General features: G+C 50.4%; 1 protein-coding gene across 1 annotated transcript in view; it reads left to right on the top strand.

The window, feature by feature from the left end:
* Positions 1-17172, top strand: part of CFAP92 (cilia and flagella associated protein 92 (putative)) — a 135372-nt gene extending 118200 nt beyond the window's left edge. Inside the window, exons 18-19 of the mRNA XM_040408789.1 lie at positions 5178-5359; positions 16555-17172. Coding sequence (XP_040264723.1) covers positions 5178-5359; positions 16555-16750 — 378 coding nt within the window. The 3' untranslated portion in view covers positions 16751-17172. The remainder of the gene's footprint in view (positions 1-5177; positions 5360-16554) is intronic.
* Positions 17173-17753: the final 581 nt, after the last annotated feature.

Genomic DNA, 17753 nt, shown 5'->3' with positions numbered 1-17753 from the left:
TGCAGCAGTGGTCTTCCCCTCCTAAGGTCGACCCACCGGTGGCCAGATTGGCTAAGAATACGGCCATACCTGTCTTGGACGGTTCCTCCCTACGGGACTCGGTTGACAGGCGTTTGGATTCTCTTTCCAAAGCCATCTTCACTCTGGCAGGCACAGGCCTGCGGCCCGCTTTCGCCTCGGCCTGGGTAGCCAGAGCGCTTTCGGTATGGTTGCAGCGCCACCATCAGGACCTCGCGGAGCAGGATGCCTCTGCGGACACCTTGAACTTGGTCCTCCAGATGTCTCAGGCGACGAAGTTCCTCTGTGAAGCTTCCTTGGATGTTAGCATTCTCTTTGCGCGTGTTTCGGCCCTCTCGGTCACGCAGCGCAGAGAGGTCTGGTTTAAGGTTTGGGACGCTGACGCTTCCTCTAAGCGTTCCCTCACTAACCTCCTCTTTGCGGGTTCCAGGCTTTTTGGTGCTAAGCTGGACGAGATTATCTCGGACGCGACGGGAGGCAAGAGCACCAACCTGCCCCGATCTAGATCCAAGCGCACCTTTGGAGCTCGGTCCTCCGGTTCTAGGAACCAGTCCTTTCGTCGCTTCTCCTCTTCCAGGTCTGCGGCGGCCCTTTTCCCGGGTGGCTCTCAGGACTCCCGCAAGAAGCCTGCCTTTAAGCCCCAACCTTCCTGGCGCCCGCGGACACAATCAGCCCGCCCCGCGGCTCCCAAGCAGTCCTTCTTCCTGAAGGGGCGCCCCCACCTCTTGCGGTGGGGGGCCGACTGCTCTCCTTCCAGCAGGTTTAGAGAGCTCACATCCGGGACGCCTGGGCCCTGGAAATTGTAACCTCCGGTTACAAAATAGAATTCGCTTCCAGGCCTCCGGAACTTTTCTTCCCTTCTTGGGTTCCGGGGGATCCGGTCCGGGCCTCGGCCCTTTAGCAATCGGTCTCTTCCCTTTTGGACAAGGGAGTGATTGCCCCAGTCCCCCTAGCCTAGAGGAACAAGGCGCAGGTTTCTACTCCAACCTATTCGTTGTGCCAAAGAAGGAGGGATCGGTGCGTCCGGTCCTAGACCTGAAGCTATTAAACAGGTGGAATCCCTCCGCTCCGTTATTGCTTCTCTTCTTCCAGGGGAGTTCCTCGCGTCTGTGGACATCCAATACGCCTATCTGCATGTCCCTATCACAGAATCTCACCACAGATTCCTGCGCTTCGCTGTTGGTGGACATCATTACCAGTTTGTTGCCCTTCCCTTTGGGCTGGCGACAGCCCCTCGGGTATTCACAAAGATCTTGGCGCCGCTCTTGGCGCTTCTCCGTACCAGAGGCATATCTCTGTTGACTTACCTGGACGACATACTGATAAAGGCTCCCTCCCTACCCCAGGCCAAGGACAGCGTCCGAATCACTGTTCAGACTCTGGAACAGTTCGGCTGGCTGATCAATTTCCAGAAGTCCTCTCTTCATCCTTCCCAGAGAGTGACCTTCCTGGGGATGATTATGGACACCACGGCAGCTCGGATATTCCTTCCGGATCCCAAGTCCTCTCGGATACAGGAGTCTGTGTCTCGCCTCCTGCACTCCCGACGTCTCTCCATCCGGGAGTGCATGAAGGTTCTGGGGCTTATGGTGGCCTCCTCCAGTTTCACACTCGGCCTCTGCAGCGGGCGATCCTGTCCTTTTGGGACAGGACATCGCGTGGTCTGGACTCTCAGGTCCGCCTGCCTCCTCGGGTTCGTGTAGAACTCCCCTGGTGGCTGTCCCCTCAGAACCTGACTTCAGGGAGGTCCTTCCTTCCGATCTCCTGGACGGTCATCACCACCCACGCCAGTCTCATGGGTTGGGGTGGCGTTCTCCAGGCCCAGACGATTCAGGGGGTTTGGTCGGCGGCGGAAGCCTGCTTTCCGATCAACGTGCTGGAGCTCAGAGCAATTTTCCTCTCCCTTTCTCATTGGACTCCTCTCCTAGCAGGTCACCCGGTAAGGGTCCAGTCGGACAATGCCACAGCCGTGGCTTACATCAACCATCAGGGCGGGACCCACAGCCGGACGGTGATGCAGGAGGTGGAAAGGATCCTCCAGCTGGCGGAGACTCATGTTCCAGTATTGTCGGCAGTGTACATCCCAGGGGTCGACAATTGGAAGGCAGACTTTCTCAGTCGCAACACAGTGGATCCGGGAGAGTAGTCTCTACATCCGGATGTATTCGAGGACGTCTGTCGCCGTTGGGGCCACCCGGACGTGGACTTGATGGCGTCCAGGCTCAACAACAAGGTTCCCACGTTCCTGGCCCGTGCTCGGGATCCAGAGGCGTACGGGGTGGACGCGCTGGTGTCTCCGTGGCAAGACTTCCCCCTCCTCTATGTCTTTCCACCACTGCCTCTACTCCCAAAGGTCCTTCGCAAGATCCCGACGGAAGGGATTCCGACCATTCTCATCGCCCCCGATTGGCCTCGCCACGCCTGGTTTTCGGATGTCACTCGGATGCTGGCAGACGTTCCGTGGCCTCTTCCTCTCAGGGAGGACCTACTGTCTCAAGGACCGCTCTTCCACCAGAATTTGCGGTCTCTTCATTTAACGACGTGGCTGTTGAGACCGCCATCCTGAAGAAGAGGGTTTTCTCGGACTCCGTTGTGAAGACCATGATCAAGGCCAGAAAACCAGCATCCTCCCGGATATACTATCGTACCTGGAAGGCCTTTCTTGCCTTTTGTGAGAAGCTAGGCGTTTTTCCCCTTCGTTTCTCTGTTCCGGTGGTCCTCTCCTTTCTCCAGTCAGGCTTTGAGATGGGAATGTCCCTGAGCTCCCTGAAAGGTTAGGTCTCTGCTCTAGCCATCTTCTTTCAGCGATCCCTGACTCTGCTCGGTCCTGTGAGGACCTTCCTACAGGGGGTGGGCGCATTCGGTTCCTCCGTATGTTCCTCCCCTGCCCCCCTGGGATCTCAATTTGGTTCTGTCTTTCCCCCATGCGGCTCCCTTTGAGCCTCTGAGGGAGGTTTCCTTGAGTTTTCTCATCTGGAAGGTGGTCTTTTTGGTGGCCATCACCTCGATCAGGTGGTGTCGGAGCTGGCCGCTCTTTCCTCTAGGGAGCCCTTTTTGGTCTTCCACCGGGATAAGGCGGTGCTACACCCAGTCCCTTCCTTTTTCCCCAAGGTGGTCTCCGCCTTCCACCTTAATGAGGATATAGTCCTGCCCTCTTTTTGCCCATCCCTGGCGAACCTCAAGGAGCGCGCTCTCCATTCCCTGGACGTTGTCCGTGCTCTGCGGGTGTACCTTTCGGTTGCTGCCCCCTTCCGCCGTTCGGACTCCCTTTTTCGTGATTCCGGAGGGGCCTCGTAAGGGTCTGGCGGCTTCCAAGGTTTCCGTGGCTTGGTGGATTCGGTCGGCTATTGCCTCTGCCTATCGTTCCCGTGGCAGGGTTCTCCCAGCTGGGGTTACCGCGCACTTCACCAGGGCGGTGGGGGCCTCCTGGGCTAGGCGTAATCGCGCCTCGGCATCTCAAATTTGTAAGGTGGCCACCTGGTCGCCTTTACATACCTTTACAAAGTTTTACCAACTGCACTCTTTGGCATCGGCTGATGCTGCCGTTGGGCGCAAGGTATTGCAGGCGGTGATTCCTGTTTGACCGTTGGGCGTTTCCCCCTGGAGGTGCTGATCTTTTTCCCACCCCATGGACTGCTCTGGGACGTCCCATGGTCTGTGTTCCCCAATGGAATGTGCGAGAAAAGGAGATTTTTTTTTGTGAAACTCACCTGTAAAATCTTTTTCTCATCTTTTCTATTGGGGGACACAGCTCCCACCCATTCTTGCCTGTTGCAGGAGGGGTTGGTTCAGTTCTTCGAGACCTCATGGTTAACGGGTCCGATGGCGGTATTCCTTTGTTCTGGTCTCTATTTTTTTTGCCTCCTTCTCCTGCTGCTTTTGCACGCACTAGGGTCCCCCTGGTGGAGCATGGGGGTATAGCCCGTGGAGGAGGAGCTCTCTTTTTTTATTTGCATAGTGTCTCCTCCTAGTAATGACCTAGGCCAGTGGTGGCGAACCTATGGCACGGGTGCTAGAGGTGGCACTCAGAGCCCTCTCTGTGGGCACCCAAGCTATGGACAAAATCCATGGTGTACCAATATACCTTAGACTTTTCCTGCCATTCATCAGTGAAGGGCACACTATGAATGGCACACAACACAGGCAGCGCAGGTTATTATAGCTAAATGATACAGTACATAGAATATATACTGTACTGGACTGTAGTATTCAGGTTAAATGGCTGTGTTGGTACTTTGTGATAAATAAGTGGGTTTTGGGTTGCAGTTTGGGCACTCGGCCTCTAAAAGGCTCACCATCACTGACCTAGGCTATACCCATGGTCTGTGTCCCCTCAATGGAAAAGACGAGAAAAAGATTTTACAGATGAGTTTCACAAAAAATCTCCTTTTACCAGTGTCATGAAGTACAATATGTGACGAGAAAACAATCTCAGAACGGCCTGGATAAGTAAAAGCGTTTTAAAGTTATCACCACATAAAGTGACATGTCAGATTTGCAAAAAATGGCCTGGGCAGGAAGGTGAAAACTAGCTTGGGGTTGAAAGGGTTAAAGAGGTATTCCCGTTGTTACTTGTTATTCTCTATCCGAGCGCTATCTCCAGAACTCCCATTGAGATGAATGGAGCAGCGGTGTGCATGCTCAACCTGCCGCTTCGTTCATTTTGGGGAGTTTTGAGGGGTGTGGCGTCCCCTTTCTAGTGATCGGTGGGGTCCCAGCAGTAGGACCCCCACCAATCTAGTAGTTATCCCGCATCCTCTGGATAGAGGATAACTTGTAACCACCAGAATACACCTTTTAGGCTGTTTTGAATGTTAGAGGTAATTGACAGTCCCACCACTTCATGTGCACCCATGGAACTATTCATCATATGGTTTAGGACATATTCATGGTCTGGTTATAACCAGGCCATGCTTGTTTTCCTTTATTTAAAGCACATTTTAATGGTTTAGCTAACCTATGGGATTCCATCTGTGGAAACTACTGAAATATTTAGAAATAAACTAGTTTTGAGCACCACAGCATCTTTGTCTGACATGTCCTAATAATTAACTCATTCCCTTCCATGTATTTTATGTACTGTTTTTAAGAAAAAAATATTTTTTGTGCCTGTGGTTAAATGGTTAGACCTCCTAAAATGTATTTCTTATTTTTTGTAGCCCATGCCAGCATTGGCCGTAATACCAAAGTCGGGAAGTAATGGAAGCAAAATGGGGATCAACGGCATTGGTTTTATTCCAGGAGAACTTAAAGATCACAGCTTGAAATGGACTGACAATGCTATTCCCTGCCATAACATGAACCATGAGACGTACCGGAAGCTGAGAGGGAAAGACTTTACGTAAGTTCCCATCATCCCCCAGGGGACATTCATGACTTACAGATCGATTATTGCACTGCTTGCCCAGGTATTACCCCTTCAAGACTGTCGCTGTACATGTACGGCGGAAGTCCATTCTTTAAAAATGGCTCCCACTGGCGAGCGCAGTGGGCACCATAGCTGCTGGGCTTCTGCTGTTTCAGGTCACCCAGTCCCCATTGACTGCATCCGCAGTGGCATGCCGGTATTCCCACGGTCCCCGTGTTGAGTCTGCCAATGGGGTGACCCTGCGGCGCCTGAAGACATCGGACGGTGAGTATTTCCCCTGCGTCCCTGTCCCAGAATTAGTGGGGGTCCCGTGTTGGGTCCCCTGTCGTGGCTGGGGATGGGATCCACTTTGTCGGGGGTCCGGGGTGCTACTCCCCCTTCTTTAACCCCTTCTCCCCCAGGCAGGGAGGTATTTCTCCCTCTGGGAGGGGGGGGGGGGCCTTTCTCTCTTCCCCTCCCTCCATTCTCCCCCCCGGGGTCCTTTTCTCTCCCTGGTTACCCCGCTTCCTTTGCGGCCTTCCCCCCTTCACTCCCCGGCCTCCCATCTACTTTAGTCTCTGGCTTCTGCCGGGACTAGGCAGCGTTTTCTCCGGCCCGCCCCCAGGCCCCTGGTGCTTCTTTTGCCCTGCTTTTCCCCTCCCTGAGCGTCGCTCCTCCTCAGGAGCCCCCTAACCGTTTTTTGTTTTGCTTTTTTTTGTTCATTCCGGAGGGCCCTCGGTCTCCCGCGTTTCCGGCCACCTCATTAATCGAGGCCCTGGCTTCCACCACTCCTAGGCTGCGTTCTCTCCCTTCCCAGGCTTTTGCTGGCCCCTCCCCGCTCCTCTCGGCTTCTGGAGGGGTTCCCCCACCTTCTATGCCAGCCAAGCGCGGGCTTTAACACTGTGGGTGCTGTTTTCTAGAAGAAATAGCCCCCATCTTGCCAGCAGGCGGATCCAGTAGACAGCCTTTGGCTGACTGCTTTCTTTTTCAGGCTCCCTCTCAGGCCTCTTGTCCTCTTTCTGAGGACTCCCATTCCCAGCCCCCCTCGGGTCGCATGTATTTGGGTGCGCCCGTTGCGATAAAGGGTTGCCACGCGCCCTCTCATGACGCCCTCACCTACTTCTCTGTCGGTCTCCCCTGACTGGGCCTCTTCCCTGTCCCAAGCCATAGGGAATCCTGTCTGACTCTCCCAGTCTATGGCAGAGTCGCTGCACCGACTGCCTGACCAAAGATTGCGGCCACCTCTGCCCTCCCAGGGACCCTTCCGCGGATGGGGCACTCTCTCTGCTAGGTCCCGCAGACGACCTCGGGTTGTCACAACCATGTCCCGCTCCTCCTCGGCATCCTCAGGTCACTCCCAGGACAAGTTTGAGGCTGGTGACAAACACTTCCCTGCTATTCCATCCGCTGCCTCGGGGGACACCTCTGCTCAGATTCTCTCTCGGTAGCAGAGCATCAGGCGGTCTTTTACCATACAGATTATCTCTGGGTGGTTAAAGACAAATGTCCACTGAGGAACCTCTCTCCTCCAGGGTTGTTATCCCCTCTAGTGGACTTTCGGATGGCGCTCCCCTGGCTGCACAAGGTAAGTCAGCCCGCCATGTGGTTAGCATGCCGGCACACGTGGTGTCCCAGGTACGTACGCCTTCCCCTTAACAGGGGGGGACTTGTACCACTGCCAAATGCTGTACCCAGCACTGCAGCTATTTCTCTGTACCAGTGGCTATATTCTACACACCCTCCTAGTCGGAGAGTGTTCCTGCCAGGCGCTGTAGCCAAAACAGCCATTCTGGTGCTAGCGTGCGACACGCAACCATATATACAGAGGGAGCCCTGGTTCACCAGAGTGAGTGCCTGGAGCCATTACAGTACACTATGCAGCCGTATCCGAGCAGCTACATTACTCTCTGGTGCTCCAACTCCTGAGGCTGTAGTCATTACACCTGTCTGGCTCTCTGGTGCTCCATCTCCTGAGGCTGTAGCCATTTCTTATCCCTGGTTCTAGTGTGCACCAAGCAGCCACATTGCTCCCTTTAGAGGTAGAGTACCTGTACCATCTCCAGATGCTGTAGTCATTACACCTGTCTGGTTCTCTGGTGCTCCATCTCCTGAGGCTGTAGTTATTTTACACCTGTTTGGTTCTCTGGTGCTCCATCTCCTGAGGCTGTAGTCATTACACCTGTCTGGTTCTCTGGTGCTCCATCTCCTGAGGCTGTAGTTATTACACCTGTCTGGCTCTCTGGTGCTCCATCTCCTGAGGCTGTAGTTATTACACCTGTCTGGTTCTCTGGTGCTCCATCTCCTGAGACTGTAGCCATTTCTTATCCCTGGTTCTAGTGTGCACCAAGCAGCCACATTGCTCTCTTTAGAGGTAGAGTACCTGTACCATCTCCTGAGGCTGTAGTTATTACACCTGTCTGGTTCTCTGGTGCTCCATCTCCTGAGGCTGTAGTCATTACACCTGTTTGTCTCTCTGGTGCTCCATCTCCTGAGGCTGTAGTTATTACACCTGTCTGGTTCTCTGGTGCTCCATCTCCTGAGACTGTAGCCATTTCTTATGCCTGGTTCTAGTGTGCACCAAGCAGCCACATTGCTCCCTTTAGAGGTAGAGTACCTGTACCATCTCCAGATTTGCTGTAGCCGTTACACCTCTCTGGTTCTATTGTGCACCATGCAGCCCTATTTCTCCCTTACCAGGCGAGGTATAGAGGCCCTCTTCTAATACAGTAGCTATTTCACCTCTCTGGTTCTAGTGCGTACCACGCAAATATCGCTCCCCTCTGACGTGGAGTTCCTGTGCCATCTCCAGATGCTGTACCCTTTACACCTGTCTGGTTTTAAGTCTGCACTACACAGCCATATTTCTCCCCTATTAGGTAGAGTACCTGTACGGCCTCCATATACTGTAGCATTTCCAAATGCTGTAGCTATGTTCCACTCTCATTATAATAAGCTCCATGCAGCCACATTACTACTATTATAGGCGGAGTGTTTGCAGTATTTTCAAGAGCTATGCCCTATTGGTACAATCTGCGGCCCATACGGCTTCTGCATTACTGGGCATATCCCTCCCTTCCCTGGCTCTGATCTGTGAAAGGCAATCATGTGGCCCCCTATTCACGTGGAGTGATGTTTCCATCTCCTGATGCTGTATTCATCACTGTTCTGCTTCTAGCATACATGGTATACCTGGTAGCCATATGTCTCCCCCCTTCCTGGGCAGAGTAGAGTTGCCTTGTTAGTTTCAGTATATGGCTGGCCTGTTCAGATCCGACACCAGGTGCAGTTCCTCCTGAACCAGGCCCTCTAGTCTTCTCTTTGCCTCTGTACTAGGAATGATTTTTACTTAATTGCCTGACGCACTATTTAACAAGACTTCCCAGTCCTGTTATGCACCAAACAACTGCTCTCCCTCCGTTAGGAGGTTGTTGGCTGGCATGCCAGGATTGTTCTTTGTCAACCCTGTAAAGTACTACTGCATGCCGCACAGCCACGTTACCCCATTTCATGATGGAGTACTCGCGTTGTTATTACTGCTCCTCTGCTTTCTTTTCACAGTTACATGGCACAGTCCTGGCAGAGTACAGGGATCACCACTGGATGTTCTTTCCTGCAAGAGTACGCAGCTATCACGGTCGGCGTGACTATCACATACGTGACACAGAGGGAGGGAACAAGGAAGGCCCTGACCAAGTGAGAGGGAAGGTGGTGACCCCTGACTCACCTAGCGGCTGGCACCTGGCTGCCCTGACGTCCCTAGACGGGTTCCTCACCCGTACGCCGATCACGTGCCTAAAGCCCTGGCTTTCCCTAAGCTGAGCCCTAGATAGTGAACAGGGCGGTGGGAACACTAGTCCGCACCACTAGCTCTAAAGGAAAACACCAAGGGAAGGACAGACAATACAAACTCAACATATAATCCCAGGTGGGCGACAACAGGAGACAACAAGAAGCCCAACAGGGATCCGGAGGGTAGCACTCTGGAACGACAACCAGGATTCACAACTCCAGTGGGTCAGTATAGATGTCCAGGCAGGAAGCTCTATAACTGGCAACTAGAGAAGTGTGAGGGGAGAATATAAGGAGGTTGGGAGTGGCAGACAAGAATCAGCTGAGGAGGAGAAGCTACGGATCCCTGATTGAGACAAAAAGGATAGCAAGGCAAACACAGAAAACAATCACTAAGAAACAACGTGATCTTTAGATATAGAGCGCGCAGCCACCCGCTGCGACCTCCTGACCCCGGGTATAACGGAGTCAGACGTGGCTCTAGATACCCTCGTGACAGCAGCGTTGTGAGCACCAGCCGCTACTACAGTTTTGGGTCATCGCCGGATGTTCTCCACCATACAGAATCCTTCTCGGTGGTCAATGACAAGCGTCTTCACTGGACGTCCTCTCTGATATGGCTGTGACAGGACTAGTGAGTGCCACACACGTGCCGGTGGGTGGTCTTTTCCGCGGCTTGCTCTGGTATCAGACAGGGTCCCGTACCTCTTCCATGGTCTGGGTGTTCTTGGTACTCCCTTATGTTTTCTGATTAGTTGTGCTACATGACACTAGGGCCGTTCCCTTGGGCCTTTCCGTTGTCTGCACCTGTCCGTTTCTTCCCACTTCCTTGGGGGTTTCATTGTGCTCTGCTGGTAGCTGGTTTCTACATGTCAGTGTAGTCTCTCCCGGCTTCCCCTGCGGACTTCTGCATCCTTTCTGACATATGGATGATTGGCGATTATTTTACCAGATCCAGGCTGCTGTACTTGCCCCTTCTGGGACAGTGTTATACAGTTGGCTGGTCACTATACTTGGGATGGTTGGTCACCCATGGCCGATGTTGATTCCTTGGTTTTCTGGCTATTGTTGTTCTTAGGTGGTCTGGTTCTTTGGACCCTTCTTGAGCCCCTCTCTGGGTAATCCTGCTTGGAGTCCCTGACCCCACTCTTTCTTAGACCATCTAGCTGGCCGCTCCCTTCTGGGGAAGCTACCCATGGCATTTTGATCACTCAGGCTCTGTATGACAGCTGCTTATTTGGGCCCGGTTTGGTCCTTTTCCCTCCTAGGTTGTTGCCTTCTTGAGATTGTAACCTCTCTTCCCATCCCCCCAGGTCAAGTACCTGGTACCTAGTTGTTTAGTGCTATGGTTTGTAGTTTACATCGTATTGGTCACTTTTGGAACGGAGCTTTCCCTCGTTGGAGAACTGTTCCTCCTTAGGCTGTTTGGAGTCCTCTCCTTCTACTCCAATATCTCTCAGACCAGTGGGTCTCCGCTTGTATTACCAGGGCCTGCAACTGGTTCCTTTTTTCCCTGTGACTTTATGTGGCCATGGATTGCTCTGGTCTTACATTTCACAGCGATATTATGTCTTCCAGAGGCTTGTTCCTCGCCTCCTCTGTATGGGAAGCAGGTCTTTACTTTCCTTCTCCTGACCATTACCTAAGACCCCCCTCCTCTGGGGGTTGGCTGTTTTCTCTATGGCAGGAAGAGGTTTCCACCTTCTCATAGCGTGTTTCTCTTTCCCCCCTTCCTTGCTGTGGAAGGAGGCTCGCTCCCTTCCCTTGTGAGTCTTTATGATTTCTCTCAAGCGTTTAGCCTCCAGTGCTTCTTTGTTTCCTCTCTACCCTGGCCTTTACATGTGGTTGGCCACGGACAGGCCGTGTTTTGGTCTGAGACAACTTAAAGTTTTAGTCTTTAGTTGAGGACTGCTTCCGTCCTTTTTCCAGGCATTTTATCTCCTGCCAGGCACCCTCATAGTCTATTTTTTCTTGTTGGGTCTGTCCACTTAGGGCTTCTCCTCCTGGAGCTTCCTTATCTATGCAGAGCGCTAGGTTGTTTCCAACTTACATCCTTCCATATGCAGAGCGCTAGGTCGCTACCAACAGACGTTGCTGTGCTACTCTCCTGTTTTCTCAGGGGGAGCCCTGGTTCTTCTAGATCCTTCCTCGGGCTCTCTAGTACACTCTTGAGTCTCGCGCAGGACATCTGGCCCTGTCCCTTTATCCTCTAGCACTTTATTTATTTTTTCCCACCTTGGGTGGAGCTGGGTGTTTCCCTTTGTTCCTTCTTGCAGGCCTTGTTTCCCAGGCACCTGTCCTTGGGATCCTGACGGTCTCCCATTTTTTTCTTTGGAACCATTTCATGCTAGGGTCTTTCATGGTCCTGTTGGGTCTCATGGTTCTTTTGCACCTGTGCACCCTTCTTTTTGCATGAGATTTCAATCCCATCCTCGAGGACTGCTTTAGGACGTCCCATGGTGCTGTGTCCCCCAATGCCATTAACGAGAAAATTGGAATTTTGTACTTACCGTAAAATCCGTTTCTCGTTCAATGGATTGGGGGACACAGATCCCACCCTTTGTTTTTACTTCCTGTCACCGGGCTGCTGTTCTCTTTTCCTTCCACGGTCCAGGACATGTTGGTTCTTCGCTTTTTTTTCTCTCTCCTACTGCTATTGGTACAAACTGATTAGCCTAGTGCTGTGGAGAGGGTATAGACCACCTGGGCGAAGCCAACCTTTTTTGATATCTAGTGCCTCCTAGTGGTAGCTGGGCATATACCCGTGGTCCTGTGTCCCCCAATGCATTAAACGAGAAATGGATTTTACGGTAAGTACAAAATCCAATTATCCCACAAAAAAACAAGCCCTCATACAATTATGTAACAGAAAAATAAAAAAGTTATGGCTTCGGGAAGGCCGGCAGAAAAAGGGAAATGCAAAAGCCAAAATGGCCCAGTCCTGAAAGGGTTAAGGTTCATGAGCAATTTGAAGATGCAAGCACCTTTAAGTGCTGGCAGTAGGAAGGAAATGGCGATCTAGACTCATGTATTACTTTAGAAAATTAATAAAAATCGTGGTGATGCCCAGTAGCCTGTGTCACCTATGGAAAGATTCATGCTTTCCTGCTCTCCACTGGTACAGTACTGCGCGCTGTCTCCGGCCCCTTGATCTTCCGGGCCCTGGCTTGTTTTTTTCTGACCGGGAATGGACATGGCCCCGTGGTTTCACTGGTGTCATGTCCCCAAGTGTAGTGGTGATTCACTTGATTGGGATTGGGCTGTAGCACCAGGCACAGCTGCCCATAGGATGAGATGCTGTGCCTATTCCTTGGATGCACACAGAAAAATAAAAGAGACTTCTACAAAATTTGGATAATAGCATAAATTTTAAAGAATTAAAAAATCAGGGTTATACTCACAGAGCAACTAAAGTAATAGTTGGAATGGGTGGACTACAGTACCCAGAAAGATTATCAAAATTAGGGTTATTCACTTTGGAAAAAAAGACGACTAAAGGAAGATCTAATAACTATGTATAAATATATCAGGGGTCAGTACAGAGATCTCCCCCATCATCTATTTATCCCCAGGACTGTGACGAGGGGACATCCTCTGTGTCTGGAGGAAAGAAGGTTTGTACACAAACATAGAAGAGGATTCTTTACGGTAAGAGCAGTGAGACTATGGAACTCTCTGCCCGAGGAGGTGGTGATGGGGAGTTCACTAAAATAGTTCAAGAGGGGCCTGGATGTATTTCTGGTGTGTAATAATATTACAGGCTATAGCTACTAGAGAGGGGCCGTTGATCCAGGGAGTTAGGGTCCATTCACACGTCCGCAAAATGGATCCGGATCTGGACCCATTCATTTTCAATGGGGCCGGAAAAGATGTGGACAGCACACAGTGTGCTGTCCACATCTGCACTTCCGTTCTGCATCCGCACTTCTGTTCCCCAAAAAATTGAACTTGTCCTATTCTTGTCCGCAGACACTGACAAGAAAAGGCATTTCTATTAAAGTGACGGCCATGTGCGGTCCGCAAAATGCGGAACGCACATGGCCGGTGTTCGTGATTTGCGGACCGCAAAACACTTGTGGACGTGTGAATGGACCCTTATTCTGATTGGAGTCGGGAAGGATTTTTTTATTTTCCTTAGGTAAGGAAAATTGTCTTCTGCCTCATGTTTTTTTGGGCTTTCTCTGGATCAGCTTTGGATTATAATAAGATGAACTAACCTAGTAGGTCTTTTTTCAGCCTAACAGATTCACAAATAGTCAAATTGGCTCTCGACATCGAAAAAGTTAGTTTAGATTTCACTGCTTTTCCCACTGCTTAGGATTGTCAGCTCCTACAATTGCCAAAAACAAATCTTATTCACCAAGCCATCTGCTGTGTTACCTTCAAAAACAAGGAGGTGAGCTAGAACCTTGCCTTGGGCACACCAGGATCCTTAGGCTGGGTCATCAATATCAGATCGGCAGGGGTCCGACACCTGGGACCCCCACTGATCAGCTGTTAGAATAGGTTGGGTGCTCCGTGAGCGCACCGGCCTCTTCCTAGGTCTCGTTCATCGGTCACATGGCCTAGTTGCAGCTTAGCCCCATAGACGTGAATGTGGCTGAGCTGCAATACCAAGCACTATGTACAGTGCTGTGCTAGAAAAGCCGCTGGGAGCTGGCTGCGCTAGAGAAACAGGGAGTGCGGCACCTAGGGCTGCAACGAGTACTCGACTAAATCGAGTAATTTGACAAAAAAAATCCTTGATGCAAATTTTTTGCATCGAGGATTCGTTTGTGTCACATAAACACGGAGCGGGAGTGAAGCGCTTGCTATTACTCCTGCTCCGTGGTCTCCCGCTGGCCCGCAAAATACTCACCTTTCCGCCCCCTGCTAGCTGCTCCTGGGCACCACTATCTTGCCTCACGTGTCACCAGGTCTGCTGCTGTGACCCGGAAGTGACGTAAAGGGACGGCCTACAGCTGACGCTTGGTGATGGTGGATCTCGGCTTATCGGAGCAGCAGGAGACTTCCTTGTAGCGCATACGTCACCAAACAGACTGCTAGTTATTAGTGTAACTACTGCCCGCGTCTCCTTCTCCCAGAATATCAGCCATTGCTGGGAATGTTTATATCTGCCACGTATCCCACCAGCTGCACTGCAGACTACCAGACAGCTGCATTCAGCAGTGCTCTCGGTAGCACCTGCCTGACACCTGGAGTCACAAGGTGTCACTTACCTCCCACAGAAGGTGGATAAGGCATGAGGCAGACTTTCCATTGACTTCCATGGAGGAGGGCTGTTGCATCATTGTCATATTGCACTCATGTTAGTCAGCTGTAAGCTATGATGATGCAGATCTGCTGACTCTCCCAGGGCTCCTGACACAAGCTGCCTGTGCACAGTGCTGGTTGTCAGGAGAACATTCATGCCTCTTTAGTTCAGTATACAAAGAGGAATAAATGGCTGCCAAACAACCGGGGTGCCGCTTATCTGCCTGCGGAAACAGGATCAGACATGTCTAGATCTAGTCTGACCCTGACAACATTAGCGGGATCAAACCACAAAAGCTTCACTAATAACAAACACCTAGAAATAGACTGTACAGTAATCTAAACAGTAGTCTGATCCTATCAGCTCAATGGGGTTGTCCAACTCCTGCTCAAAAACATGGTTCAGTGAACCAAGGCATTTTTTTTTTTTTTAAAGAGTCTGAACACTTTTAATTAACTTTTAAATGGGAACTCTACATATACTGGGAGTATTCAGGCTTCATAGAAGTCTATAGGCCCATCTTGATTTTATCCTCAACAGTGAGGAGAGAGAGTGTGATATATGTGAGTGCTTCTCTCCCCTCGTTCTAGGGATCGTGGGGGTCTCAGCACTCAGACCCACACTGATCTAAACTGTTGATATATTGAGCTGATGGCGCTGGGGTGGGGATGAGCTGGTGGCACTGGGGGAGTGGAACTGAAGGCACTGGGGAATGGAGCTGATGGCACTGGGGTGGGGGAGAGCTGATGGCACTGGGGAATGGAGCTGATGGCACTGGGGTGGGGGAGAGCTGATGGCACTGGGGAATGAAGCTGATGGCACTGGGATGGGGAATGGAGCTGATGGCACTGGGGTGGGGATGAGCTGATGGCACTGGGGGAGTGGAACTGAAGGCACTGGGAAATGGAGCTGATGGCACTGGGTGGGGGAGAGCTGATGGCACTGGGAAATGAAGCTGATGGCACTGGGATGGGGAATGAAGCTGATGGCACTGGGATGGGGGAGAGCTGATGGCACTGGGGTGGGGGAGAGCTGATGGCACTGGGGTGGGGGAGTGGAACTGAAGGCACTGGGATGGGGGAGAGCTGAAGGCACTGGGGGAACGGAGCTGATGGCACTGGGGTGGGGGAGAGCTGAAGGCACTGGGGGAACAGAGTTGATGGCACTGGGGTGGGGGAGAGCTGATGGCACTGTGGGATAGTGGAGCTGATGGAACTAGGGGGAACTGATGCACTTGGGCTGATCACACAGGGGGAACAAAGGGTGTTGGGAACTGATGGCAGGGGGTCTTATGAGTTTTTATAAAGGAAAACAGTCTATTAATTCATTTTTTCTTATTAGATTACTTAATTAATCGTAAAAATAATCGCTAGAATACTCAATTTCTAAAATAATCGTTTACTGCAACCCTAGCGGCGGGCAGCTCCTTGAAACAGCTGAACGCGGGGGTGCTGGGAGTCGGATCCTGATAATCTAACAATGATGACCTAACCTATCATTTGCTGGTAAACCCCTTTAACAGACTTGATCTGCCCCTTGTGCTTTCGGGTTTATCAAATCTGCCTCATCTATTGTCCCACTTCAGGAGCTCTTCATTTCCACTAGTGGTAGGAGGTTACTAGTTGTTAGCTTGTTGTCACTTCCTATCCCTTCTTATGAATGTAACCTGTTCCTCTAAAAGTTAACTTCAGCAAACACAATCGATCGGCAGATTGTTTCTGAGGAAGCCGAATAGAAGTAGTAGAGTGTGTTTTCATACGTTATCCGCCATGCAGCATTTCTCTGGTCAGGATTATAAGACTGGAGTCAGAACTGATGTCGCCAGAATGGCCCTTTAATAATTTGTCGCAGCCTAGTTTCCCTTGATGGCGGTATTACACTTTTGTATTTGCAGTGCTCACTGTTCCTGACGCTCACTAATATGCCTGAAAAAGTTAAATCCGCTGCTTTTGTAATTTGTGCAATGCCTAGTAATACATTTTGTCACATACTCAGACCCACCTAATAGGTAATTGCTCTCCTTCCTTCATTATTCAGGTCATTTAAATTCCCCCATTACCATTTTATAGCTAATGGATGTTCTCCTCTGAATGCTTAACAGAATCTCCACTGAATATTCAATTTATGTGTTTCTTGGTTCTTACAGCTCTAATTCTACAGACCATTCAGTCATTTACAAGAGGAAAATAAAGGAGTTGAGCGGCGAGGAGAAAAATTCCTTCATCCTCTTAAAGTCTGCACCATCAGTTGTCAAAGCCAATTCCACACCAAAGACGGCGGATGAATTTCAGAACGTTGTTCTGATCCAGAGCCACAAAGGTTTTCTGCTTCATATTCAATAATTGGCAACCACCCATCCTACATACAGATGACCTTTGTCAATAAAATGACACGTCATATGAAATCATGCTCTTTAGTCTTGTGTTACATATGCAGGAAGATGGACACCGTAGAAAATCACTGAGCGTCTGAGGACAATAATTGACTTCTAGAAAGACTGTTTTGATGACTATTACTTTTGCGTTGAGTATGCTGCTCTGTCTATAGGCAGAACGTTATGGGGCAGAAGATGCTGAGCAGCATGCACAACATCACAGGTTTGTAACTTTCTACAGGATAATGCTAGGTGTGTATTTTTGGAGGTTAATCAAAGTTCTCCTGTGCATTTTTGCATTTGTCTGGTTTAGGAAACCTAATTTCAAATCCCATGGTAAAGGGGTTGTCCCACGAAAAAAATTCTACAGTTTTCAAACCAGCACCTGGATCTGAATACTTTTGTAATTGCTTGTAATTAAAAATGATTTTTCAATAAAATGTATCTGTATAACGCCTCCACCTGCTGTTTTTTTTTATTTCTTTGTCCTGCTTACTGAGATGGCCGCACATGCTCAGTTTCATCCTTCAACTGCCCCCTGAGCTGTGATAGGGAGAGCTGAGAGACGCCCCCTGAGCTGCAGCAGAAAGGACACTCCCCTTTATCTGTCAGCTTCATATAAATCTAGTAGAGCAATGAATGTGGAGATCTCTGGAACATGTGAGGTACAGGGCTGGTTCTAGTTTTGTTAGAAAGATTGTCATGTACTATATAATGTCTGATTTATATTTTTTACATTAGTCATGGGATAATCCCTTTAAGTCATTCTGAGCTCACAGAGGGAAGTTCAGGAGCTCCATAATTATTTGGATAGGAAAATGGCTGCATTGAGCGTTTCTTTATTTTCCTTCAACTTCACTTGCCACCATGTAATGCTTAATTTCTCCGATAGTGGTGCTGCAGAGGAATATAACACTTTCACTTTCTGCAAAGTACCTTTGCAGATTACAGCCAGTCGCTGCCAGTCCCAG

This window comes from Bufo bufo, chromosome 9 (assembly GCF_905171765.1).
Source record: "Bufo bufo chromosome 9, aBufBuf1.1, whole genome shotgun sequence".
NCBI classification, from domain to species: Eukaryota; Metazoa; Chordata; class Amphibia; order Anura; family Bufonidae; genus Bufo; species Bufo bufo.
The sequence above is the reverse complement of the archived record's forward strand: the minus strand, read 5'-3'. Positions and strand labels throughout refer to the sequence as shown.